At 46.2% G+C, this 25,169-nt stretch overlaps 3 protein-coding genes across 7 annotated transcripts in view; 1 reads left to right on the top strand and 2 right to left on the bottom strand.

Moving 5' to 3' along the window:
* Positions 1 to 3,111: 3,111 nt before the first annotated feature.
* Positions 3,112 to 9,270, bottom strand: LOC309382311 (F-box only protein 2-like). Of its 2 annotated transcripts, XM_081971821.1 has the most exons (6): positions 8,658 to 9,270; positions 7,702 to 7,951; positions 7,317 to 7,443; positions 6,257 to 6,352; positions 3,910 to 4,045; positions 3,112 to 3,473 (listed from the first exon to the last, which is right to left on the bottom strand). In XM_081971821.1, exons 1-6 carry the CDS (start codon positions 8,658 to 8,660, stop codon positions 3,339 to 3,341), a joined length of 747 nt encoding a protein of 248 aa, XP_081827947.1. In that variant the 5' UTR covers positions 8,661 to 9,270; the 3' UTR covers positions 3,112 to 3,338. The 2 variants fall into 2 exon arrangements, with proteins under 2 accessions (XP_081827947.1, XP_081827946.1); XM_081971820.1 differs by lacking the exon at positions 8,658 to 9,270 and having other exon boundaries at positions 7,702 to 8,050.
* Positions 9,271 to 9,391: 121 nt separating this feature from the next.
* Positions 9,392 to 18,522, top strand: LOC309382312 (F-box only protein 6-like). Of its 4 annotated transcripts, none has more exons than XM_081971825.1 (6): positions 9,392 to 9,652; positions 10,549 to 10,807; positions 11,112 to 11,238; positions 14,725 to 14,820; positions 15,920 to 16,055; positions 18,205 to 18,522. In XM_081971825.1, exons 2-6 carry the CDS (start codon positions 10,549 to 10,551, stop codon positions 18,349 to 18,351), a joined length of 765 nt encoding a protein of 254 aa, XP_081827951.1. In that variant the 5' UTR covers positions 9,392 to 9,652; the 3' UTR covers positions 18,352 to 18,522. The 4 variants fall into 4 exon arrangements, with proteins under 4 accessions (XP_081827951.1, XP_081827950.1, XP_081827949.1 ...); XM_081971824.1 differs by having other exon boundaries at positions 9,649 to 9,680; XM_081971823.1 differs by lacking the exon at positions 9,392 to 9,652 and adding an exon at positions 9,815 to 9,946.
* A 1,130-nt stretch (positions 18,523 to 19,652) lies between these two features.
* Positions 19,653 to 25,169, bottom strand: part of LOC309382314 (mitotic spindle assembly checkpoint protein MAD2B) — a 17,479-nt gene continuing 11,962 nt past the window's right edge. Inside the window, exons 6-9 of the mRNA XM_081971827.1 lie at positions 23,834 to 23,928; positions 22,179 to 22,252; positions 21,479 to 21,571; positions 19,653 to 20,044 (exon numbers count right to left, since the gene is read on the bottom strand). Coding sequence (XP_081827953.1) covers positions 20,003 to 20,044; positions 21,479 to 21,571; positions 22,179 to 22,252; positions 23,834 to 23,928 — 304 coding nt within the window. The 3' untranslated portion in view covers positions 19,653 to 20,002. The remainder of the gene's footprint in view (positions 20,045 to 21,478; positions 21,572 to 22,178; positions 22,253 to 23,833; positions 23,929 to 25,169) is intronic.

Genomic DNA, 25,169 nt, shown 5'->3' with positions numbered 1-25,169 from the left:
GTGAGGGAGGGAAGGAGAGAGGGGGAGGGAAACAAGAGGGAGAGGGAGGGAGAGAGAAACAGGGAGGGAGGGAAAGAGAGAGAGAAAGAGAGGGAGGAAGGAAAAGAGATGATATTACAAAAGTTTTTTTCTTTTTTATTGTTTGCTAAACGTAATATTTCAAAAGCAGGAAAAAAAGAAGGGGAATAAAAGTTCCTTTTTCCCGTTTTTCTTAGAACAATCAGCTGAACTCTGCATCATCATTATTTTAGGTAGTGGGACCTCATTATTTGGGCTAAATTGCCGTGTTGGCACTTTGCAATAAATAAATGGGTTTTGGGTTACAGTTTGGGCACTCGATCCCTAAAAGGTTCGCCATCATTGGTACAGGGTGACTTGATCGAGCCAGGGGTTGGACTAGAAGACCTGCAAGGCTCCTTCCAGCTCGATTCTGATTGAGATTGCTTGACGTTACGGCTGTGTGTACAGCAAGAGAGAATCGGTCCGGCTTTTGACACCATCGGGCAGGCTCAAAACAAGAAGCTGTATTGATTTTGCTCTCTGTCTTGCTTTTGTGGCCAGGTGGAGTTTTCCAGCTCTTTTATTGGAAAGAGAAAATCCCAGCATCTGGAGCAAGTCCTTGCCAGGATCTTCCAACTCTTTTAATCTGTTAATTTTTGTCACGGAGGACGTACAAAGCGATGGGAAAGACAATGTCATGCCTCCGTCAGAGTCTGACTCTGAGATGAAAGACGAACAGCTGACAGGGAGCGAGAGTGGCTCCGTTGACTGTGGAAGAAACCGGGGAAGGGCAAAGTCAGACTGGGCAGAGCAGGAGAGAGGTAGTGTGAAGTTCCCAAGAGCTGACCTAATTAATTTACGAGCCTCGAGACAAAGTTAAAAAAAATCCATTCATTTATTAGGACTAACATCTTGGCCCGGATTTCTGTGGAGCCTAAACTGGCTTTCGCTTAATTGCGTTTGAATTTTACTCCTCTATCTCCTCCTTTCTATCAGGCGTCACAGATCATATTCGCAAACTAGGTTGTAGAAATATGAGATCCAACTCTGGCCGAAGGTATGCATGGAATCCTCCCTCGAATGCCAAACTGATAATAGTCATGGCAACGCTTTAGAAGTTGACATCCGGCTCCCCTCACTTCCCGAAAGCGATCTGTGTGACACAAAGACAATTTGAGTACAGGTACATAATTTAGGGATGCGTTCCTCCACCAGGCTTGCCTGGATTTTCTGCATGGAATTCCGCTATAAGACGATCAGCCTGGATATTCCTACTTTTTACCCAAGATGCCTCTGATAAGGGGTAGCCCTTCCACTTGATTAAGTATTGGAGTTGTCTCCTGTGCCACCTCGAATCGAGGATTCGGTTGAACTTCACAATGGGTTTGGCCCCTATGACCATAGGGCCCCAGGGGCTCCCGGGTAGTAGTCTCAGGGTGGATCCAATCACAGGTTTCAAGAGGCTACTATGAAACGCCGGGTGTATCTTCTCCAACAATCGAGGCAGTTTCAATTGCACTGTGACTGGTTGATGATCTTTACTGTGGGGAATGGTCCCATAAACTTTGGCCCCCGTTTCTTGCTAGGCAGCTTTAATCTCAAATATTTTGTGGAGATGTAAACCTTCTCTCCTACCCGGAATGGCTGTTGCGGAGCCTGGTGTTTATCTGCTTGTTTCTTATAGGTTTGTGCCATTTTAGCCAGTGCCTTTTTGACACTTTCCCAGGTTGCTTTTAGCATCAACATCCAATCAGTCAAGCTGACTGAGGAGGGGGAATTCCTTGGATACTCAGGCATTGGGACGAAGTCCATACCGCTCACTATTTTGAACGGCATGAGTCCTTTGCTACTGTGAACAGCATTATTGTACGTGACCTCAGCCAAAGATAAAAGGTCTGCCCAATTGGACTGCTGATAGTTCACGTTTACTGCCCTGCTACTTCACTTCTAGAACTCCTTATCTTGTGTGCCCTGCCAGATTAATTACATCATCTTGCCTTGTTGGATTTATAGTTGGAAGTTTTCTGCTTACAACATTTGGACTGGAGTATTGTCAGCCAAAGGCTGTTACAGGTTTGTGGGAGAGTTTTTTTTTCACCAGGCCGGAGAGTTGAAAGGGACGTTGGGGGCACAGCTGGTGATAATAAAGGGACTCATACCCATTCTCTGGCTGTGTTGCCTTTGTACCACGCCCCGGGTCATCACAATGGCCTTCAATTATGAACCCCAAATGCCTGTCGCTAAGCGAGATAGTTGGTGACTTTTGTCCCGTTTTACAACCTTACTCGCCACCGTTAAGTGAACCACTGTAGTTGGTGAAGTTTGTAACCCGGTTGTGTGAAGTGAACCTGGCTTTCCCCATCGACTTTGCTTGTCAGAAGGTCGTCAAAGGGGATCGCGTCACCCCCTGAGCACTACACGTTGGTTTCTAAGAGTCTAAATTTCGTTGACCATGATGGGGATAATGCAAAGTATGGAAAACGGCAAAAAAATCACTGTTTTCATTGCCTTTGCAACTTCAAACGGTCACTAAATGAATTGTTGTTAAGTTGAAAATTATCTGTATTACCTTATTTAACTATTGTGGAGCTCTCTCCCTCTCTCTTTCTTCCTCTCCCCTCCCTCTCTTCCTCTCCCCATCCTTCTCTCTCCCCCTTTCTCCCTCTCCCCCACCCTCTCTCTTCCCCCTCTCTTTGTCTCCCTTTTTCCCTCTCTCCCTCCCTATCTCCCTCCCTCTTTCTCTCTCTCTCTCCCTCCCACTCCCTCCCTTTCCCTCCCTCTCCCTCTCTCCATCCCTCCAACTCTCCCCCCTCCTACTCTCCCTCCCACTCACCTTCCCTCCCTCTCCCTCCCTTTCTCTCCCTCCTTCTCTCCCTCTCTCTCCCTCTCAACCTCCCCACCCTCTCTTTATCTCCCTCATCTATTTCTCTCTCTCCCTCCCTCTCCCTTCCTTCCTCGCTTTCTCTGTCCCTCCGACTCTCCCTCCCTCTTTCTCTTCCACTCTCTCTCTCTCTCTGCCCCTTTCTCTCCCTCACCCCCTCCCTCTCTCCCCCTCTCCTTCCCCTCCAACTTTGGAGAGCTGTTTCTCTTATTCGCAGCCACAGCTGTAACTTTTTTTTTAACTGCATTTATTTACGCATTGGCCAAACGGATATGCAGGGATGCTCGGCTAAACAATGGCCAAGGAGTCTTTCTTTGCTGGCTAAATGAATGGGACTTCCTTTTTCTTTTCTTTTCTTTTCTTTTTTTTTTGCTTTTCATGTGATATTTGCCCATTCCCAGGCGTCGTTTTCGTAGCAAGGGTTTCCTGCAGAGGGGCCAGGCTGCTGCATGGTGGGCTAAGGTTCCACCATCACCGTGCTGGATGTCACCCGGGCGCCATACCAGCCCTTCCAGAACACCGTATCCTGACCGCCGTGTTCGAAACGGACGAAGCGCACGCCGGGACCGTAATCGGCGAAGGTGTGAGTGATCTTAAGCCAGGGAGAGAAAAGAGAAAACTCAGAGGAAAGAGCAGAGGATTCAACGCATCGCTCCTGCAGCCCCCTTTTCTCTGCCCAAGGCAGTGGTGGATTCCTACCAAACCATTAGTGGTATGTTGGACTGGGTCGCTAGAACTGGCAGTGACTCAGGCCTGCCACACACCCCCAAACAGGTTCCCTCGTCATCGTCGCCATTTTGTTTTTTAGTCCTGCGCATGCACAGAACAGTTTTAATTGAACTGCGCGTCCAGCGCGCGTGCAAAATGGCAGTAGTGTTTGGCAGAAACCCACACCTGGCCCAGGAGATGGTGTGGGGAGCAGGGTCCCAGCCCGATTTGGGAACAGGAGCCGGAAAACAAGACTTGGCCAGCCCTTCTCTCTTCCCCCTTTACTTTGTTTTGGGGGGGGGGGGTTCCCAGGGACAAACCTCAGCCCACTCGCCCTCGTTGTCCTGGGGGACCGCAATGGTTTCGCTCTCAAATTCGGCCACTGTGTCTTCGTTAGTGGACAGCAGCTTCACCTTCAGGTGGTAGAGGCAGCCAGCATCACACCGAGCGGCATACCTGGTAGAGGAATAGAATAGAATACCAGAATAAAGAATAGAACAGAATATCAGAATAAAGAATAGACTAGAATATCAGAATAAAGAATAGAACAGAATATCAGAATAAAGAATAGAATAGAATAGAATAGAATAAAGAATAGATTAGAATATCAGAATAAAGAATAGAATAGAATATCAGAATAAAGAATAGAATAAAAATAGAATAGAATAGAATAGAATAGAATAAAGAATAGAATATCAATATAAAGAATAGAATAGAATATCACAATAAAGAATAGAATGTCAGTATAAAAAATAGAATAGAATATCAGTATAAAGAATAGAATAGAATATCAGAATAAAGCATAGAATATCCAAATAAAGAACAGAATATCAGTATAAAGAATAGAATAGAATATCAGTATAAAGAATAGAATAGAATATCAGTATAAAGAATAAAATAGAATATCAGAATAAAGAATAGACTATCCGAATAAAGAATAGAATAGAATATCAGAGTAAAGAATACAATACAATAGAATAAGAAATAGAAATAGAAAGAATAAAAATAGAAAGAACAGAATAGAATAGAATAGAGAATGAATAGAATAAAATAAGGAATAGAAAATAGAAAAAAAGAATAGGATTAGGATTAGGATAGAATAGACTAGAATGGAATAGAATGGAATAGAATGGAATAGAATAGAATAGAATAGAATAGAATAGAATAGAATTCTTTATTGGCCAAGTGTGGTTGCACACACAAGGAATTTGTCTTTGGTGCATAAGCTCGCAGTGTACATAAAAAGAAGATACAGTCGTCAAGAATCATAAGGTACAACGCTTAATGATAGTCATAAAGTACAAATAAGCAATCAAATCACACTAGGAAACACTCAATATAAATCATAAGGATACCAACAACAAAGTTACAGTCCTCCAGTCATAAGTGGGAGGAGATAGGTGATCGGTACAATGACAAGATTAATAGTAGTGCAGATTTAGTAAATAGCTTAAGTGAGAGAATTATTTGTTTAGCAGAGTGATGGCGTTCGGGGGAAAAACTGTTCTTTTTTAAAATAAATATTTTTATTAAACAGTTTTTTTTTTTAAAAAAAAGACAAAATTTCCTTCTGTACAACATTTCCACCTCGGTATAAACCCATTGCAAATGTACTCTTCCTCACCTTATTACGGTTTCTCTTTGTCTATACATATGATACTATTATATACCTTCCTTAATTTACAATCCTTTATTCCATTTATACATACAGAGATTGTTCATCTAAATCTCTACATTGCTAATTTCTAACTCCTGTGTCGTCTTCATTTAGCCTTTCCTTAAGCTCTACATCTGTCCTCTAGCCATTTGTACCACTCATTCCATGCCATATAACCGTGATGGCGAACCTATGGCACGCGTGCCACAGGTGGTATGCGGAGCCATTTGTTAGGGCACGCAAGGCGTTGCCCTGTCAGCTCCAGCGCACATGCGCACACTGGCCAATTGACTTGGGCCTTCTTTTTAGGCCGTTTTTCACCCTCCGGAGGCTTCCTTGAAGCCTCCGGAGCGCGAAAAACCAGCCCTATGGGCAAACCAGAAGTTCAAAAACGGACTTCCGGTTTGCTCGTAGGGACGTGTTTCGCCCTCCGGAGCCTTCAGGAGGCTTCCCTGAAGGCTCCGGAGGGCAAAAAACGACCATACAAGGAAACCGGAAGTCACCATTCCTGAACTTCCGGGTTCCCGATAGGGCGTTTTTCGCCCTCCAGAGGCTTCAGGGAAGCTCCTGAAGCCTCTGGAGGGCCTCCAGGGGGGCTGTTTTCACCCTACCCAGGCTCCTAGAAAGGTGGGGGGAGGCTTGTGCGCGTGTGCATAGCATTATGGGTGTGGCACGCCCGCGCATGAATCCCCGGCACTCCCCCCCCCGCTTTTGGCACGGGAGCCAAAAAAGGTTATCCATCACTGCCATATAATATTCTGTTTCCTCCTTTTCTTTTATTCCTTTTGTAAATTTGTCCATCTCTGCACACTCGTAACACTTTCATTATAACATTGTTTAGCCGAGTGATGGCATTCGGGAAAAAAACCTGTTCTTGTGTCTACTTGTTCTGGTGTGCAGTGCTCTAAAGCGTCGTTTTGAGAGTAGGAGTTGAGGAAGGGGAATTGGGAGGCAAGGGGTGACCCCAGGGAGGAATGTGGGGGGGGGCTCGGGAACCTCTGGCCACTCACCAGTCCTTCACTACGATTTTGGGCTGGATGGTGTCCATCAGCTCCTCCCAGTAGCCTTCAGCTTGCAGGTCGATGATTTGGGATTTGCTGCACCAGCTAAGTGGCAAAAGAGTCACGTGAAAAAGGATCAAACCTGTTGCTTCCTGCTGTGGTATTTATTCTGTATGTAATCAATCCATTTTACCCATTTCTGTGTATAATTCTCCTGCTTCTGACCTTTTAAGAAAGCTGAGATTTTTGCCATTTCGGCAAACCCCGCCACCTTCTGAGTCCATTGACCAATTGTTGGTAAAAAATCTTTCTTCCAATGTTGCGCAATCAACAGCCTAGCTGCTGTGACCATATACAAAACCAATTTTGTTTCCCCTTTAGTAAAGTCCTTAGTTAAACCCAATGTACTATGTAGCCTTTAGGTAAGAATGTTTAGACTGATAGATGATCAGAGTAAATAATATATGGGATGTTTGGAATTGTTAGAGTGGTGTACAGCGGGGGGTGGGTTTGAGTGGGAGGTGGGGGAGGGTTAGGGTGGAGGGCGGGGCAATATATATGTATAAATAAACTAGAAGATGGGATTAATGAAATATTGTTATTTTAGGAGAAATTTATATGATGAGTTATATATGTTAAATTAGCTTAGAAGATGGGATTAATGTGCTATTGTTATTTTAAGAATAATTTATATTGTGATTGTTGGGAGGAGAGGGGGTACAATATGTGAACGAGTAATTTACTTTAAGACGGGGGGAGGGGAGGGGGCAAAGTATTTGGTATAATATTTGAAAGAGAATTTCTGTGGGGGGGGGTTGGGGGGAGGGGAGGGGGCATAGTATTTGTATGTGATTTATACTGTATGTTGCTTCCTGGTCTGGCATCCCTTTTCTTTTCTTTTTCTTTTTTTTTTTGACCACAAGGACTAGAAACTTGATTTTTTTTTTAAAAAGGAAAGCAAACTGCTTTGGTTTCCCTTGGGTTCCCGAGCTCTGGGGACATCACGGCATATACACGCCCACCCACCCCCCATCCAGAGCTGCCCAGAAGATGGGCAAAATGGACTTACTCAAAAGAGGACACGAAATAGGTGGGGACTTCCTCCCTGGGGAAATCTTTTCCGAAATCGCCCGGCATCTCTTCCACTTTCCAGCCGTCGCCGCCGTTCTGTAGGTCCTCCCAGTGCTGGAGACCCTCTGAGACCGAGCAGGAGAGCCTCAAAGGATGCTCACTCTGCCCCAAATTCCAATCCGCAAACAGAGTGGGGCAACGAATTTCCCTCCGCTTGGAGGGAAAGGACCCTCCTGATGCCCTTTGAGGGTCTCTCCTTTGGGGTCCCAGAGAGCTTGGCTTAGGAAAAAGGGCCAAGCGGGGAAAGGGCTGTCCAGATCTGGGTAAGGGGCTGCCCCCCACCCACCCCCCAGCTCCCAAGGCTAGGGTTGGTACCTATTTACCTTCTCCGTTGGGGTTCTTGATCAAATTCTGCTTCTTCTTATGGAGGAAGTAGAAAGTTTGCCAGCTCTCTGCACCGTCCACGTCCGCCTCCTTCCCCGCAAAGCCCTCCGCCTGGCATTTTAGCAGCCAGAGAGCCCCTCCATCCACCAGCGCCTTCCACTGGGAGCAAACCAGGCGACACACCAGCACGAGGTCGAAGGCCGGCAGGCCGGCCAGGATCCGCACCAGGAGGGGCTCTGGAAGGGCATCCTTGAAGGGAGGGCAAAAGGAGGGAGTTGACCCACGTCTAGTGGCAATCATGTGCCTTTGTTCCTCGGTTTTTGGCTAAATTGAGGTTGGCGGTTGGCATCAATGCTCATTTCAGATCCTGCTGAGTTGATTTCCCCCCCCCCCCCATCCTCCTCCCCGTTGCTACTCTCGGAAATCAATCAAGAGAGAATAGAATCTGCCTTCGGAGACAACTTTCCGTCCGGTCGAAGTTGCTGACGGGAGATTTTGTTCGGAGACGGGAGATCAAGGGATGGGAGATCCACTTTGCCAAGGCTGCCAAGGGGATGAGTCAGTCTTTCTTGCCCGATGCTCCTCTCCAAAAACCTGCATCTTTCCCTCTGCATCTATCCTGGTCCTGAGCCTGGAAAATCCCTTCCCAAATTCCCTCTTGCAGAGTTCCTGTCCCTGGGGTGGGGTGGGGGGGCTATCCTAAATCCCCCCCACCCCCATAGCAAGAAGGAGCAAGAAGTTGTGTCCCTTTTGGGAGGGGGTCTCCGACCCACATGCCTTCTTCTTCTCTGACCCGATCCCTGCCGAAGAGACCTGCAGTTCTGCAAAGCTTGTACAGTTGGGGAGGGGGGCTGAATCCCCCTCCCCTGTGGAAGAATTAAGGGCTTCTAGAGTTTTGGGAGGTTTGAAAGAGGAGGAGGAGGAGGAGGGAGGGAGGGAGATCCCAGGCACTTACCATTGGGGAGGGCGATGCCAGGAGGTGCTAACGGGCAGGCGGGCAAGGATGGCGAGTGAGACAGCAGCCCGGGAGCTTCTGGGGGAGCCGGGCGAGAGACTCCGCCTCCCCTCTGGGGCTGGGCTGGGCTGGTTGTCGCAGGCAAGTAACTCCAACGGGACGCCGGCCAGGCAGAGGGGAGAGGAGAGGGGGTGAGGGCACACACACCCCATCTGTGCCAGTGTAACCCCCATTGGCAGGGGTTGGCTAGGAGGAAAGTGGGGGAGAATACGGAGGGGTTTCCCACCACCACTCTTTATTGGGGAAGGGTCTGAGTTGGAAGACCCCCATCTCTTGGCATTAGGAACATGATCCCAGATAAAGTCACAGTCCTGGGATCTCCTCGTGGCCTCCCATCCATGCCCTTCTAACCTGGTCGGGGCGCCGTTCGCTTTCCAGAGCAGCCAAGGCGAGTAGGGACCGATGAAGGACTCCGATGGGAGACCCCCCCTCCCCAAATCAATTACGCCAGGCAAAAGAAGGGGCGCTCTGCACACGCTCAGAAGCGCTCTTTCAGCGGCGCTGTTGGATGGAGCCGGCCGGATTGCCGGTGGCCCCGGCTCTCTTTGGGGGAGGGGGGGTTCTGAGAGAGAAGGGCGGAAGAGACCCCTCCCAAGGGGGAGGGAAAAGGGAATCCCGCTCATTTGCATGCGATGACGCAATCCACAGACCACGCCCTCCCCGCAAGAGATTCCCACCGCAGACGCGCCACGGTCCTTTCCCGCAGCTCTTTTCACCTGGAGGTGGTGAGGGGACTCCTCGGACCCCACCCGCCGCCTTTGCCGGCCCCTGTCGGGGGTCCGAAGGGCGGAGAGAAAGCTGAGCCAGGGAAACCTCGCGCAGGGAACTCGGAAGTCCTCTTCACTTTTAGTAGCTCTGCCAGGATTCCGGCCTCGTTTCGCTTTTGCTTTCGCCTGGACGGCGCATGCGCGGAGCATCTGCTGCGCTTCTGGCAGGTGCGGAGCCGCCAGTTGGCGGGGCGGGGTGGGCGCTGCTTCCGGGGTGGGAGGGGGCGTAGAGAGAGGGGGGAGGGGAGCCCCGGGGCTGCAGGGGGCGAGGGAGGGGGCCCTCCTTCCCCCTCCCCCCCGGGTGGGTGCTGGAGTGGGGTGGGGTGGGGGTCCACGGAAGCCCTTCCCCTGCTGCAGAGCTCCGGGTCCCCCAGATGTCGCTGCCTGGAGCTGGAGGCTGCGTCAAGGACTGCTGGAGCCCCTGCAGGGCTGCCCCGCCCTTCTCGCTAATCGTCGGCTCAGGTAGACTACCCCTGACCGGGGAGGTTCTACCTCTGCAAACGTCAACACAGCTCCAAGGCGAGTCTCTCTCTCTCTCTCTCTCTCTCTCTCTCTCTCTCTCTCTCTCTCTCTCTCTCTCTCTCTCTCTCTCTCTCTCTCTCTCTCCCTCCCTCCCTCCCTCCCTCCCTCCCTCCCTCCCTCCCTCTCTCTCTCTTTCTTTCTTTCTTTCTTCTCCCCTTTCCCTCTTTTTACCTCCCCCTCTCTCCCTCTTTCTCTTCTCCTCCCTCCCTCTCTTTTCTTTCTTTCTTTCTCTCTTTCCCTCCCCCCTCTTTTCTTTCTTCCTTCTCTCCCTCTTTCCCTCTCTCTCTTTCCCTCCCTCCCTCTTTCTCTTTTCCTCCCCCCTCCCCCCTTTCTCTCCCTCCCTTTCTCTCCTCTCTCGTCTCGCTTTCTGTTCTCTCTCTTTTCTCCTATCTCTCTCTCCTGTCTCCTTCTCTCTTTCTTCCTTCCCTCCTTTCTCTCCTGTCTGTCTTTCTCCTCACTCTCTCCTTTCTCTCTCTCCTCTCTCTTTCTTTTCTCTTTCACTCTTCCTTCCTTCCTTTCTTCTCTCTTTTTTCTCTTCACAGATGGCGAGCATGGAAAACCTCCCTGAGGACGCCCTGATTGCAGTGCTGGTGCTGGTGCCCGCCCAGGACTTGGTGCGTCACTGCCGGCTGGTCTGTTCCCTCTGGCGCGGGCTGGTAGACTTGCCTTCGCTCTGGAGGCTCAAGTGCCAGCGTGAAGGCTACTGGCCGGAGCCACTGGACAGTCCCATCCCGGACTGGCGCAATTTCTATTTCCTCTGCAGCCTGAAGAGGAACCTGATCAAAAACCCCTGTGCTGAAGGTGAGGAGGGGGTCAAGGGGGCTGGGCTATTTTGGGGGGTCTGGTTTTGGACCACTGGAAGGTTATTTTCCCTGAAGCTCCTGACCAGCTCTGGTCTGATCCTAGATTAAAACAAATCAAGGCCAGGATGGAAGGCCACCAGGAGATCCAAACTGAGTGTCCAACATGGCTAAGCAATTTGTTTTAAAAAGCAGGGCATAACCTCCTGGTGGTCTCCTTTCCCTACCATGAAATGTTTCCAAAGTGCCGAGCATCCAACCTGCAGTGCGGTCCTCTTCTTTGTGTCTCTTTCCTTCCACCGCAGAAGGCTTTGAGGCCTGGAAGAAAGAATCCAACGGAGGCAACGGCTGGAAAATCGAGGAGCTTCCGGGAGATCATGGAAGAAATTTCCTTCTTCCGCACGTCCGGAAATACTTTGTGACGTCCTATGAGTGAGTAGCGTTACAGCCTTGGACTTGCTGGTCTTTGGCCAGCGGGTGGGACTCTTTGCGGGTTTTGTAAAACACAGATTGAATGTCGTTAAACGGGCTTCTTCGATGGTGGGAAAACTCCGAACTGAGTTTTTACTACAAGCAGCTTGGAAGCATCAAATCCCCCAGCATCTAAAGTTTTGTTTTGTTTATTTATTTTATTTTTGTTTGTTTATTTTATTTTATGTTATTTATTTATTTTAATTTATTTTAGTTGATTTTTTAAATTTTATTTTACTTTATTTTTTCTTTTATTATTATATATTTTATTATTATGTTATGTTATGTTGTTATATGTTATATTACATTTTTATATTTTTTATATTTTATGTTTTATATTTTTATATTTTTATATTTTAGTTTATTTAGTTTATTGTATTTTATTATTTTATATTTCAGTTTAGTTTAGTTTATTATTTATTTTATTTTATTTATTTATTTTATATTTCAGTTTATTTTATTTATTTTATTTATTTTATTTATTTTATTTATTTTATTATTTTATTTATTTTATTTATTTATTTTATTATTTATTTTACTTTATTTTACCTTATTTTACTTTATTTTTTGTTTTATTATTTTATTATATTATATATTTTATTTTTATGTTATGTTATTCTGTTATACATTATATTTTTTATATTTCATTTTTTATTTTATTTAATTTATTGTATTTTATTATTATTTTATTATTTTATTTATTTCATTTTTATTTTATTTACTGGCTACCCATCTTACCAACGGGAGACTCTAGGCGGCTTCCACCATTAACAAAATTATTATTATGTTATGTTATATTGTTATATATTATATTACATTTTTATATTTTTTATATTTTAGTTTATGTTTCATGTTTTTATATTTTAGTTTATTTAGTTTATTGTATTTTATTGTTTTATATTTTAGTTTAGTTTCTTTTAGGTTTTTTTTAGTTTTTTTTAAATTAGTTTATTTTAGTTGATTTTTTATTTTAGTTTTTTTATTTTAGTTGATTTTTTTATTTTTGATTATAATTTAATGTTAGTTTATTTTTTCTTTTATTATTATATATTTTATTATGTTATGTTGTTATATATTATATTACATTTTTATATTTTTTATATTTTATTTTATGTTTTTCATTTTATTTTATATTTTAGTTTATTTAGTTTATTGTATTTTATTATTTTATATTTTAGTTTAATTTATTTTATTATTTATTTTAGTTTATTTTTTAATTATAATTTTTTTATTTTAGTTCATTTTAGTTTTTTATTTTAATTTATTTTTTATTTTACTATTTTATTTATTTTAGTTTATTTTTTCGTTTATCATTTTATTATATCATATATTTTATTTTTATGTTATGTTATGTTGTTATATATTATATTTTTACATTTCATTTTTTTTATTGTATTTATTGTATTTTATTATTATTTTATATTTTGTTTTATTTATTTCATTTTTATTTATTTTATTTTATTTACTGGCTGCCCATCTTACCAACGGGAGACTTCCACCATTAACAAAATTAAAACAGAAAAGAATATTACAGAGAGCCTGTCAGGCCTGTAATTCTGTTCCTTTTAGGATCTTTGGCCTGCCACATAATTAAAACATACATATTATGCTGTTTCATTGGTATAGTAGTTGGGAGGGGGGAATAGAAAGGAGTAGGATTGTGGAATGTATTGTTATGGATTTCTTAGAAGCTCAAGGTCGTCTTTTGTCTCCGCACCTCGACACCTGGCCGGAAGAAGAGGGGTGTACATGCCAGAGTGGAAGATGAAGATTGGACCATGTGATGAATTATGGGGTGTGGGGATAGATGATGAACTTTTAACTTGGGGAATTCACCGGATGTACCTTAGAGTTGAAATTTCACCAGCTTAATGCCAACATGCCTGTCTTATTAAATTGGAGTTTTAAGGACTACTTTGCCTTGGACAATGATTTAATTCTGCATGATATTTGGAACGCTGACAGAGCCCTCGGCTTACAACAATTCGTTTAGTGACTGTTTGAAATTGGATCGGCACTGAAAAACATGACTGATGACCACTTTTCACTCTTACGACGGCTGCAGCATCCCCAGGAGTCACGTGATCGCAATTCAGATGCTTAGCAACTGACTCATATTTATGACGATTGCAGTGTCCCGGGGTCACGCAATCCCCTTTTGCGACCTTCTGACAAGTAAAGTCCATGGGGAAAGCCGGATTCACTTAACAACCATGTGACTTACTTAACTACTGCAGAGATTCGCTTAACGACTGTGGCAAGGAAAGTCGTAAAATGGGGCAAAATGCACTTAACAGCTGTCTCACTTAGCAACAGAAATGTTGGGATCAATTGTGGTCGTACGTTGAGGACTGTTGAGGACAAAAAAGACAGGTATTCCCAACTTACGACTTAGGACAATTGAGCCCAGAATTTATGTCGCTAAGTGAGACAACTGCTAAGCGAGTTTTGACCCGTTTCACGACTTTCCTTGGCACAGTTGTTAAGTGAATCCCTGCAGCTGTTAAAATAGCCACACAATTGTTAAGTGAACCCGGTGTCCCCCGTTGGCTTTGCCAGTCCGACGGTCGCAAAAGGAGATCGTGGGACTCCGGGACACTGCAAACCGTCATAAAGACGAACACAGTTGCTCAGCATCTGAATGTAAATCCCCTGACCATGCAGATACTGCAGCCGTCGTAAGTGTGAAAAATGGTGATAAGTCACTTCTTTCAGTGCTGTTGTAACTTCAGACAGTCACTAAACGAATTGAGGACTACCTGAATTTAATCACGGGTTGTAACTGGATCCTGCCTCTTTTACTTAAAATCTCTCTCTTTCTCTCTGTCTCTGTCTCTCTGTCTCTGTCTCTCTTTCCCTATCTCACTTGTTGCAGGCTGCACATTCTCTATCCATTATAAAATGGTTATAAATCCCATTTTTCCAGTGATGTTGTAACTTCGAACAGTCGTTAAATGAGCTGTTGTAAGTCGAGGACTACCTGTAGAAAAATATGAACTACAACGGCTAAAAGATGAGGGAGGGAGTAGGATTGGGGGGAGGGGAGGTCTGTTACTAATCAACCACCCCCTTTCAGCCATCGCTGTTCAAAAAAGGGCAGATTTTCCCAAGAAGGGACTTTAATTACTTGAGAAGCCATTTAACGACGATTTGTGGTTTGCACTCCGCGTGGAGGCTTGTAACAAAGAGTGGCGCGGCGGCCTAGAGGTGGAGCTCTCACCTCACAATCAGGAAGCTGTGAATTCGATCCTAGGTAGAGGCAGATATTTCTCTCTCTCGGCACGTTGAGAATATATCTGCTGAATATAACTCCGCATTGGTGACAGGAATGGCATCTGGCCAGTAACCACTCAGCTCCATTCAGTTGCCCACAAGGGATTATGGAGTCATTAAAAAAAGATGAGGATGGAGGTTTGTAACAACCGGTGGTTTTCTCTTCCTTGCCAGCTCATGCATGAAGGGGCAGATGATCACTTTACGGGATCACGGCTACTGGGACCGGTTGATGGATGAAGCCCGGCCTGATATTGTGGTGAGCGACTGGTGAGTGGCAGGGAGGAGAGGCAGACAGACGGACGGATGGACACGGGAAGCACAAGTGCTGAGGTGTTTGGTAGCACCAAACAAACGGCTCCGTCAAAGCAGGAGGCGCAACACAGGTAGTCCTCGCCTTACGACCACCATGGAGCCCAAAATTCCCATTGTTAAGTGAGACACTTGCTAAGTGAGTTTTGCCCCATTTTACGACATTTCTTGCCACCGTCATTAAGTGAATAACCGCAGTTGATAAGTTAGTCATCATTCTTGCCTAGCATCTGGATTTTCATCATGTGACCGCAGGGATGGTCGTAAGTGTGAAAAATGGTCGTAAGGCACATTTTTCAGTGCCGTGGTAACTTTGAACGGTCACTAAACGAACGGTTGTAAGTCGAGGACTACCCGTATTATAGCACTCTTCTTCTTGCTTTCACACAGAAAGACTATAGTTCTCGACTTACAACCATTTTAGCAACCGTTTCTGCGACCGGTTGCTGGGTGGGCGTGGCCATGGTGGGTGTGGCCTACTCAGTCTCCTGTACCACAGTGGAGGGAGGGGATTTGCTCTCCCCAGGCTCCGGAGGCTTTCCTCAAGCCTCTGGGTGGGTGAAAATGGCCTTCCCGGGCTCCAGAGGCCCTCTGGAGGCTCATTTCCGGAACTTCTGGGAGGCCCGTTTTTCGTCCTCTCAGAGCCTTCAGGCTGGCCCTGCACTTCCCTGACATCCAAAACAAGCCACGTGAAGACTCTTGGAAGGGGAGGTGTGAGGTGGGCGAGGCCAGCCAGTCCTTGCAACTACCAGTTCGGCGAACCAGATATAAAATGAGCATCCAGTTCGCCCGAACCGGTCTGAACCGGCTGAATCCCACCCCTAGTTGGGGACCAACCTCATATTGGAGTGGGGGGCAAGATGTTCCAGAAGGCAGGAGCCGCAGCAGGCCTTCCTCCTGGACCCCGCCAGCTGGAATAATCAGGCTGAACTATTGTCTCGCTTCATGATGGAAACTTTGAACTCTGTCACGGTCATAAGTTGAGGACACCCTGCGTTTTTATCGACCTTTTATAAGAGCTGACATTCTCTCCTTCGATCCCCGTCTGTTCCCCCAGGTTCGCCGCGCGTTTCGACTGCAGCTGCCAGTATGAGCTCTGTGTGAGGCTCCTGTCCAAAGATTACATCGTTCTCCAGGAGTTTCTGTTGGAACCGGTTGTGATCGAACAGTGGAGCGATGCAGAATGGCGCAAGGTAGAGGAGCGGGTTGGATCACGGGCCAGTTCCTCCCCCACAAGATTCAGCCGGTGGCATCGGTTGAGGGGCCAAAGGTTTTTTTTTTTTTTTTTTGCCAACTAGATGATAACTTGGTGTTGCCCGGGTGTGTATTTATCCCAATCCTGTATTAGAGGGAGCCCCCTTGTGGAGTACTTGAAGCCATTAATCATGGCAACTCCATTTGCTGTACAGTAGAAGTCATTTTAAGGCACAACAGGCTATATCTTAACAGAACATGAATCCAAAATGCACACTATCGCTGTCAAAAGTACTGTGACTTGACACTATACATATAATTCAGTCCTGCTGGAACACACACACATGGACACACACACCAAGGGGGTTAGGGGTGTCTTACCCCCCACCACCACAGTATTTGTTTCCAGTGAGTGTCATCTGTGTACCAAGTTTGGTTGAAATTCCTCAAGGCATTCCAGAGTAATCCTGTTTTCTTGCAAGTGTTTCATGACCCAACTAGGTAACATCATCAGTGCTAGGAGGGAGGTTTCCTCTCAGTTTATTATCCCTTCTAGCTCTGATGCTGTTACCTAGTTGGGTCATGAAACGTCTTCAAGAAAACAACCAAGCTCAGAGAGCACCAAGGACCCTACAGTTCTCCTCCTCTCCACAAATGCCCTTTCTTCTAACACTGATGATATTGCCTAGTTGGGTAGTGAAATGTCTGCAAGAAAACCAGCAAGCTCAGAGCACCAAGAACTTCACAGTCCTCTTTCTCATCCCCCTCTCCCTCTCCCACCCCCCAATTTCCTCCTCCTCTGCACCCAGCACCCCAGTTTATTTTATTTATCGCTAAACTTACACACCGCCCATTCACAAGCCAAATACTGATCTTACTTAAGAAGTATAATAGTGTCCTGCTGATAAGGACGCTGTTTGTAACACACACAATATGGTGCTTTTTCTTCTGACCGAGGCTTCCCAAAAGCACGAAGCCGACTCCTCGTCCCGATAAAACCCCTTTTATTTCGTTTAAAGTGAATTCCTCTCCAGCAAAGTCTCGGCCAACAGTCTTTCAAGAGATTTCACAACTGCAGACCTTGATCAGGCCGATATCTTCCAAACTCCAAGCTGTAGCAGCAATTACTTGGCAAGAAGTCAGGAACGGATCTTCACCCGAATGGATTGAACTCATTGTCTCCTGCAAACTCCACTCCCCTTTCGCTCCTCTTTTATTCCCGATGGGAGGGGCCATTCACCGTCCATTTGTGGCCTTACTCCCAAGTCGACCCTTGTTCCTTTAGCTGTTCCCTTCTCCTGGCAGTTCTGCGTCTGCGCACACTGGGAACAGGCTCCAGCTGTTCTTCTGCCTCACTGATCTCCGACTGATAACTGGCATACGGCTCTGCTCCCCCCCCCCCGCCTTCGATGCAGAGCTCTCGTCAGAGCCTTCCCCAGACTCCAGGACTGGCCCATGTTCCCCCCCCAACCTCCTCACTGTCCGAATCTGCTGGCGGGTCGCAACACTTTTAGAACCCACCAGATTTGGAGCTGGCAGTTTTTAAAATCCCCTCGGTAATTCTATAATCTACCGTATTTTTCGGACTATAAGACACACCCAAGTATAAGATGCACCATGATTTTGAAGAGGTAATTTTTTTTTAAAAAAAATTGCACTCTGCAAGTCTCCCAAACCCTCTGCACGCCTCTTTTTTTTTTTTTTTTGCAAAAAAACGGGGGGGGGGGGGGATGCAGAGCTTTGGGAGGTTCTTAGAGTACTCCTGGGATCTGGAGGGCAGGACAAAAAGAAGCAAAAATTGGCCCATTTGTCACTCAAAAAAAGGGCACGCAGAAGCTTCGGGAGGCTTGTAGAGTGCTCCTGGTGGATGGGGGGGTTAAAAATGGCTCGTTTTTTGCTCGTTTCTGCCCTCCCCAGGCCTCAGGAGCACTTTGCAAGCCTCCCAAACCCCCTGCACATCCATTTTTGCAAAGGAGGCGGGGTTTCAGTCGGCCAAAAATCCTGCATTCAGGGTATAAGACGCACCCAGATTTTCGCCCTCTTTTTTGAGGGGAAAAGATGCGCCCCCAAAAATACGGTAACCTGGTGACGGAATTGGACAAAACTTCTCCCTTTCATCTGCTCCTCTTGCTTGTTTTTCTTGCTCAGGTGTCGCACACGTTTCACAACTACCCTGCCGGAGTCCGACACATCTTATTTAGTCACGGAGGCCATGATACACAATACTGGGAAGGCTGGTACGGTATCCGAGTGACCAACAGCAGCCTCACCTTGGGCCCCCAAGTGGCAGACTGACGGAGAAGGGCTGCTTCGCTTTGGATAGGACTACACCTCCCATGGGGCCCAGGCTCTGGGGAAGATCAATCTAACCCAACAGCATGGAAGAGAACTCAACCCCAGTGTGCCCTACACATCCCCCTGGCTATTTCTCTCTCGCCGAGAACAAAATAAATCTGTAGATATTTATCGGTTAGCAGATATTTCTCCTTGCTGCTTCTGCAACCTCGCTGCGTCTGGAAAAGTTGTATAATTGCGGCATTTCGTAAAAATACAATGCAATACAATAGCAGAGTTGGAAGGGACCTTGGAGGTCTTCTAGTCCAACCCCCTGCCTAGGCAGGAAACCCTATACTGTTTCAGACAGATGGCTATCCAACATCATCTTAAAGACTTCCAGTGTTGGGGCATTCACAACTTCTGGAGGCAAGCTGTTCCACTGATTAATTGTTCTCTAACTGTCAGGAAGTTTCTCCTCAGTTCTAAGTTGCTTCTCTCCTTGATTAGTTTCCACCCATTGCTTCTTGTTCTACCCTCAGGTGCCTTGGAGAATAGCTTGACTCCCTCTTCTTTGTGGCAGCCCCTGAGATATTGGAACACTGCTATCATGTCTCCCCTAGTCCTTCTTTCTATTAAACTAGACATACCCAGTTCCTGCAACCGTTCTTCATAAGTTTTAGTCTCCAGTCCCCTAATCCTCTTTGTTGCTCTTCTCTGCACTCTTTCTAGAGTCTCCACATCTTTTCTACATCGTGGCGACCAAAACTGAATGCAGTATTCCAAGTGTGGCCTTACCAAGGCATTATAAAGTGGTATTAACCCTTCACGTGATCTTGATTCTATCCCTCTGTTGATGCAGCCTATGACTGTGTTGGCTTTTTTGGCAGCTGCTGCACATGGCTGTCTCCTATTTAAATGGTTGTCCACTAGGACTCCAAGATCCCTTTCACGGTTACTACTGTTGAGCAAGGTACCACCTATACTGTACCTGTGCATTTCGTTTTTCTTGCCTAAATGTAGAACCTTACTCTTTTCACCATTGAATTTCATTTTATTAGATAGTGCCCAATGTTCATGTTTGTCAAGATCCTTCTGTATCTTTAGCCTATCTTCTGGAGTGTTGGCTATTCCTGCCAGCTTGGTGTCACCTGTAAATTTGATGAGTTCCCCATTTATTCTCTCATCCAAATCATTGATGAAGATGTTGAGGAGTACTTTAAAATGTTTTAAATGAAATCTGTGTGGCTCTGAATCCCTCCTCTCGGTTTAGCGGCCGAAGCTGCTCAAAGACTCAACATTCCAAGTTTATTTACAGTGAATTTGTCGTCATATTTATTCTACATTAGCACCTTGAAACACAGCGAGAAACATTGACTTTAAAACAAGACGGACGAGTATTTTCACAGCGAACAAGACATTACCACTTTCTAGGCACAGTTCTGCAATATCCCCGTCCTCCCTCGGGTCTAGCCACTTCAAAAGTACCTGACTCTCTGATTCGGCGGAAGAAAGTGAGAATAACCTGGCGGGGTTTAAGAGCACTTTTAAAAACACAATCACCCGGTAGCCAGGAAGGACACGCACGTCAACCGTCCGAGCACTGATGTGGTCGAAGGAGCTTAGTAAACACCTGGATCGCAGCTTCCAAAATGGTTGGGAAGGTCCGGGTTCAAGTGCCTTTCTGCGCCCGCTCCTCGACGTACAGCTGCATCTAAAAGGAAAGGGTTCAAATCAGGAATTTTGCATTTATCAGGCATTCCAAGACCGGAGGCTTTTGCAGAGAGGCAGGATTTGAGCCAGATAACAGATTAACAGAGTGGGAAGGGACCTTGGAGGTCCTCTAGTCCAACCCCCACCCACCCAAACAGGAGACCCTACACCATTTCTGACAGATGGCAGTCCAGTCTCTTCTTGAAAGCCTCCAGGGATGAAGCTCCCACAACCTCTGAAGGTAACCTCTGTTCCATGGGTTGATTGTTCTCCCTGCCAGAAAATTTCTCCTTGTTTCAAGGTTGAATCTCTCCTTGATGAGTTTCCATCCATTATTGTCTGGCTTTTAGGTGTTTTGGAGAATAGTTTGACTCCCTCTTCTTTGGGGCAGCCCCTGAGATATTGGAAGACTGCTATCCTGTCTCCCCTGGTCCTTCTCTTCACTAGACTAGCCGTGCCCAGTTCCTGCAACGTTCTTCATATGTTTCAGCCTCCAGTCTCATAATCATCCTGGTTGCTCCTCTCTGCACTCTTTCTAGAGTCTCAACATCTTTTTTATAGTGCGGTGAACAAAACTCTTATGCCGTATTCTAGGTGTAGTCTTACTATGGCTTTTTAGAATGGTATTAGTACCTCACTTGATCTTAATTGTATCCCTCTGTTAATGCGACTGAGGATTGCATTGGCTTTTTTTGGCTGCCGCTGCGCCCACATGACTCCTATTTAATTGGTTGTCCACTAAGACTCCGGGATCCCTCTCACAGTTACTGCTATTAAGCCTGGTTTCACCCAGTCTGTATGCGTATTTTTCGCTTTTTCTTGCCTAAGTGTAAAACTTTCGTTTTCTCTACACCGAGGAGACACCGAGTGGCACTCTTTCTTTGCAGCCGCGCAAAACACACCGGCCGCTGAGCGGGACAGAAGGGTTCAGTGCACAAAGGAGCTGTCACATCCTGGTTTGGGGTTTGGGATCGGATGAGCTGCGTGAATCCAAACCATTCGGGAGGAGTCAGCAAACGGAGTTATTAAACACCGCTCTGTTGTGCAAATACAACAAAGGAATAGCTGGGGGGGAGGGGAGGGGGAGGCGGGGAGGGGAGGTCAGTTTTGCAAGAAAAGGTGGGGGCACACTGTCAAATCCACACACACACACACACCATCTTTCAAACAGCAACCGAGATGAGGGCCCATAACTTCCAAGATGGGCAGAATATAAATTAAATAAAGAAATGCGGTTTTAAAAAAATATCAATGCGCCCTCTAGTGGTCAACTGCAGCTCTGCAGGTCTGGGCTCTCCCAGGGAGCAGGGTCACATGACTTCAGAGAGCCAATTAGGAGGAAAGGAGGAAATTCCAATAGATTTTTCGTAGTTGAATCCAATGGTCAGCTTGTCCTCTTCCAAACTGGCTGGCTGCAGAAGGTGGATCTGCTCACCTTCAAGAGGTCCGAGGTCATAGTCTTCAGGGGGATCAGCCGGGGGTCGTGCATGTGGACGTCCTGCTCGTCAGCCAGAATCCAGGGGAAGTCCTACAGGATGGGAAGCATAACAGCGTCTTCATGCAAGCTATTGGCCAGGTGCCCGTAATGTTGTGGGCTTTCGGCCGCTGGCCCCTCCAGCAGCCAAATCAGAGGAGGAGGCGTAACAGTCAGGGTCAGCGTCAAGGCAAACTAAGAGCTCTGAGAGGGAAGAGGGAATGGAGCTGGCAGAGAAAGACAGAGAGGCGGAGCCTGGGCCGTCCGTCAGCCCTAGGATGGAGAGTCAACAGCCCCCCACCCCGATTTGGCTGATGAGGAAGAGTAAGAACAGTTCGGTCCAGTGCCTGACGTGCAGATGCACAGAAGGCAAAGGAGAGGAGAGCAGTGGAAATCTATGGGCCGGTCCTTGGGACGGAAGAGCTTTGCAGGAGGCAATTAGTTCATTCCTGCATTCTTGCCGCGTCTGAAAGATATCGGCCTGGTCACTCTCCAAGCCTGATAAAGATTGGTAATTGTGAACTATCTCGAAAGACTGTGGGAGAGGAAAGACTTTGCTGGAGAGGAATTCACCGTCAATTAAATAAAAGGGGTTTATCGGGACAAGGACTCGGCTTCGTGCTGCTGGGGAAGCCTCGGTCAGAACAGGGGGATTCCTTACCTTGATCACTTGAATTTTCTCCATGTTGCGCGTGGCAGCTTCGCGGGTGTGCACCAGAATGGTGAAAGTACAGCCTGCAACAAACGAGGTAGAGAAAGAGAGCGACCCAGGTTTTAAATAAAAGAGGCCCGATTCAGAGTTACAACCTGTGATTAAATACAATAGTCCTCAACTTACAACAAATCGTTTAGTGACGGTTCGAAGTTGCAGCAGCACTGAAGCATGAGACTTACGACCGGTTTTCAAAGTTACCACCTTGGATGCATCTCCCTCCCCCCCCCCGGCATGGGTCACGTGATCAAAATTCACAGGTTTGGCAACGGACTCGTGTTTATGACAGTTGCAGTGTTCTGGGGTCATGGGATCAACTTTGACGAAATGACCAAGTCAATGGGGAAGCCAGATAAGTTACTAACTTATCAACTGCAGAGATTCACTTAGCAGCTGTGGCATGAACGGTGGTAAAATGGGGTGAAACTCGCTTAACAACTGTCTCACATAACGACTGAAATCTGTGGTCATTCAGCCGAGGACCACCTGCATATTTTGGTCCCTGCAAAGTGGTGCACAAAGAGAATTCCCGCACTATTTTACGACTGTGGTTATAAATATTCCTAAAAAAACCAAAAAACTCTTTTTTCCATTTGCCCCAGATGGCGAACCTTTTTTGGCTTGCGTGCCATAAGTTGAGGGAGCGCAGGGGGGGTCGTTTGCAGGCGTGCCGCACCCATAATGCAATGCGCAACCCCCTCCCAGTGCGCATGTGCGCACTACAGGCACGACCCCTCCCCCCATTTTTGCATGCTTTTTTCGCCCTCCCCAGGCTTCAGAGGCTTTATAGGAGCCTGGGGAGGGCGGAAACAGTTTGCCCCACTCCTCTCCCCGGAAGCCCTCCGGAGGCTTCAGGGACCTTCAGGAGGCTTCCCTGAAGCCTCCGGAGCAGTCAAAACGACCCTCCGAGCAAACCGGAAGTCACTTCCGGTTTGCTTGGAGGGTCGTTTTAAGCGCCCCAAAGGCTTCCGGGACCTTCAGGAGGCTTCCCTGAAGCCTCCGAAGCAGTCAAAACGACCCTCCGAGCAAACCGGAAGTCACTTCGAGCAAACCGGAAGTCACTTCCGGTTTGCTTGGAGGGTCGTTTTAAGTGCTCCGAAGGCTTCCTGGACCTCAAGAGGCTTCCCTGAAGCCTCCGGAGCAGTCAAAATGACCCTCCGAGCAAACAGGAAGTCCGTTCCTGAACTTCCGGTTTGCCCGTAGGGCCCTTTTTTTGCAATCTGGAGGCTTCAGGGAAGCTCATGAAGCCCCCGGAGGGCCTCCGGGGGAATGGGGGAGGGTCTTTTCGCCTTCCCCAGGCTCCTATAAAGCCTCTGGAGCCTGGGGAGGGCGAAAAATGGCTTTAAAAAAGGGTGAACTCAACTGGCCAGCGCCCCGCGTGCCTTGACAAATGGCTCCATAGGTTTGCCATCACTGGCTTAGAAGAAGAAAAATTCATCTGGAAGACAACTATTTGAAACAAACCAAAGTCCCTCATTCAAGATTGGGTATTTTCTTCAGCTGATGGTGAGGCTAAAATGAAGTCCTAACATCAGCCTAAAACCCACATACACCCCACGGCCTGCTGCCGGCTAATAAATTACCGTCTCTGCTGATTGTCCTACCTGGAGGGTTGTTGCCCAAAACAGCATCGCAGACGCTGATCTTCAAGATAAAAGCCCGCAGAAGCTGCTCCACATGGGTGAGGAGGGAATCGGAGCTAGAGAAGGAAAAAGTAGTTGAAATTTAATATATATATATATAAAATACATATATATTATATTAATATTATGTTTACTTTTAAAATATAAATATGTGGGATACATATATACACATACATATAAAAAGGTAAAGTTTCCCCTCGCACATATGTGCTAGTCGTTCTTGATTCTAGGGGACGGTGCTCATCTCCGTTCCATAGCCGAAGAGCCAGCGCTGTCCGAAGACGTCTCCGTGGTCATGGGGCCGGCATGACTAAACGCCGAAGGCACATGGAACGCTGTGACCTTCCCACCAAAGGTGGTCCCTATTTTTCTACTTGCATTTTTACGTGCTTTCGAACTGCTAGGTTGGCAGAAGCTGGGACAAGTCACGGGAGCTCACTCCGCTACGCGACGCTAGGGATTCGAACTGCCGAACTGCCGAACTTTCTGATCGACAAGCTCAGTGTCTTAGCCACTGAGCCACTGTGTTCCTTTTATATACATATATATACACATACATTTAACCTCACACTGAATTTATAGCCATATTTATACTTATAAAATAAACAGAATAAATATTAATATAGTGTATTTATATAATTATATTAATACTGATATTAATATAAGATAAATATATTAATATAAGATAAAATATATTAATATAAAATAAAATAATGCAATAAATAAATATTTATAACATAAATACATATATATACTATAATATAAACATAACGTTTATATTTATTTATTGCAATATATATATATATACAGAGTCATCATTGGTCTGTAAGGATTTCCTTTCAAGATTTAAGACTAGGCCGCAAACTGACTTTGGAAATCCACTTGAGATGGAAATCCACTAGCCTTCCTGAGGGCTAGTCCTAACTTGGGTTAAATATTGTTTTACAATTATATTCTCCCCTTTATGACGCTCCATATTTCTAAGTTTTAATACTACTAATAGTAATAACCGTGGGCCGTGGAGTGATTAAACCAATGTTTCTCAACCTTGAAGATATGTGGACTTCAACTCCCAGAATTCCCCAGCCAGCTGAGGAATTCTGGGAGTCCCAGCTGGGGAATTCTGGGAGTTGAAGTCCATACATCTTCAAGCTGCCAAATTGAGAAACTCTGAGCTAGACTGATACAGAATCAGCCTGGTCGATCGGGTCCCAAATCTGCCCCTAATCTGTCTCTTAAGACAGGGGTGTCCAAACTTGGGAACTTTAAGACTTGTGGACTTCAACTCCCAGAATTC

The sequence above is a fragment of the Natrix helvetica genome, assembly GCF_964273705.1.
Source record: "Natrix helvetica genome assembly, contig: HAP1_SCAFFOLD_159, whole genome shotgun sequence".
Lineage (NCBI taxonomy): Eukaryota > Metazoa > Chordata > Lepidosauria > Squamata > Natricidae > Natrix > Natrix helvetica.
Note: the sequence above shows the minus strand (reverse complement) of the source record. Positions and strands in the feature narration are given on the sequence as shown.

Excerpts from the sequence above, each read along its gene's own strand:
- LOC309382312 (XM_081971825.1), top strand. The coding sequence starts at position 10,549 with ATGGCGAGCATGGAAAACCTCCCTGAGGACGCCCTGATTGCAGTGCTG. Across the intron at positions 10,808-11,111 it reads CAAAAACCCCTGTGCTGAAG|AAGGCTTTGAGGCCTGGAAG; the intron begins GTGAGGAGGGGG and ends CTTCCACCGCAG. Across the intron at positions 11,239-14,724 it reads TACTTTGTGACGTCCTATGA|CTCATGCATGAAGGGGCAGA; the intron begins GTGAGTAGCGTT and ends CTTCCTTGCCAG.
- LOC309382311 (XM_081971820.1), bottom strand. The coding sequence starts at position 8,002 with ATGATTGCCACTAGACGTGGGTCAACTCCCTCCTTTTGCCCTCCCTTC. Across the intron at positions 7,444-7,701 it reads CAAGAACCCCAACGGAGAAG|AGGGTCTCCAGCACTGGGAG; the intron begins GTAAATAGGTAC and ends GCTCGGTCTCAG. Across the intron at positions 6,353-7,316 it reads TATTTCGTGTCCTCTTTTGA|CTGGTGCAGCAAATCCCAAA; the intron begins GTAAGTCCATTT and ends TTTGCCACTTAG.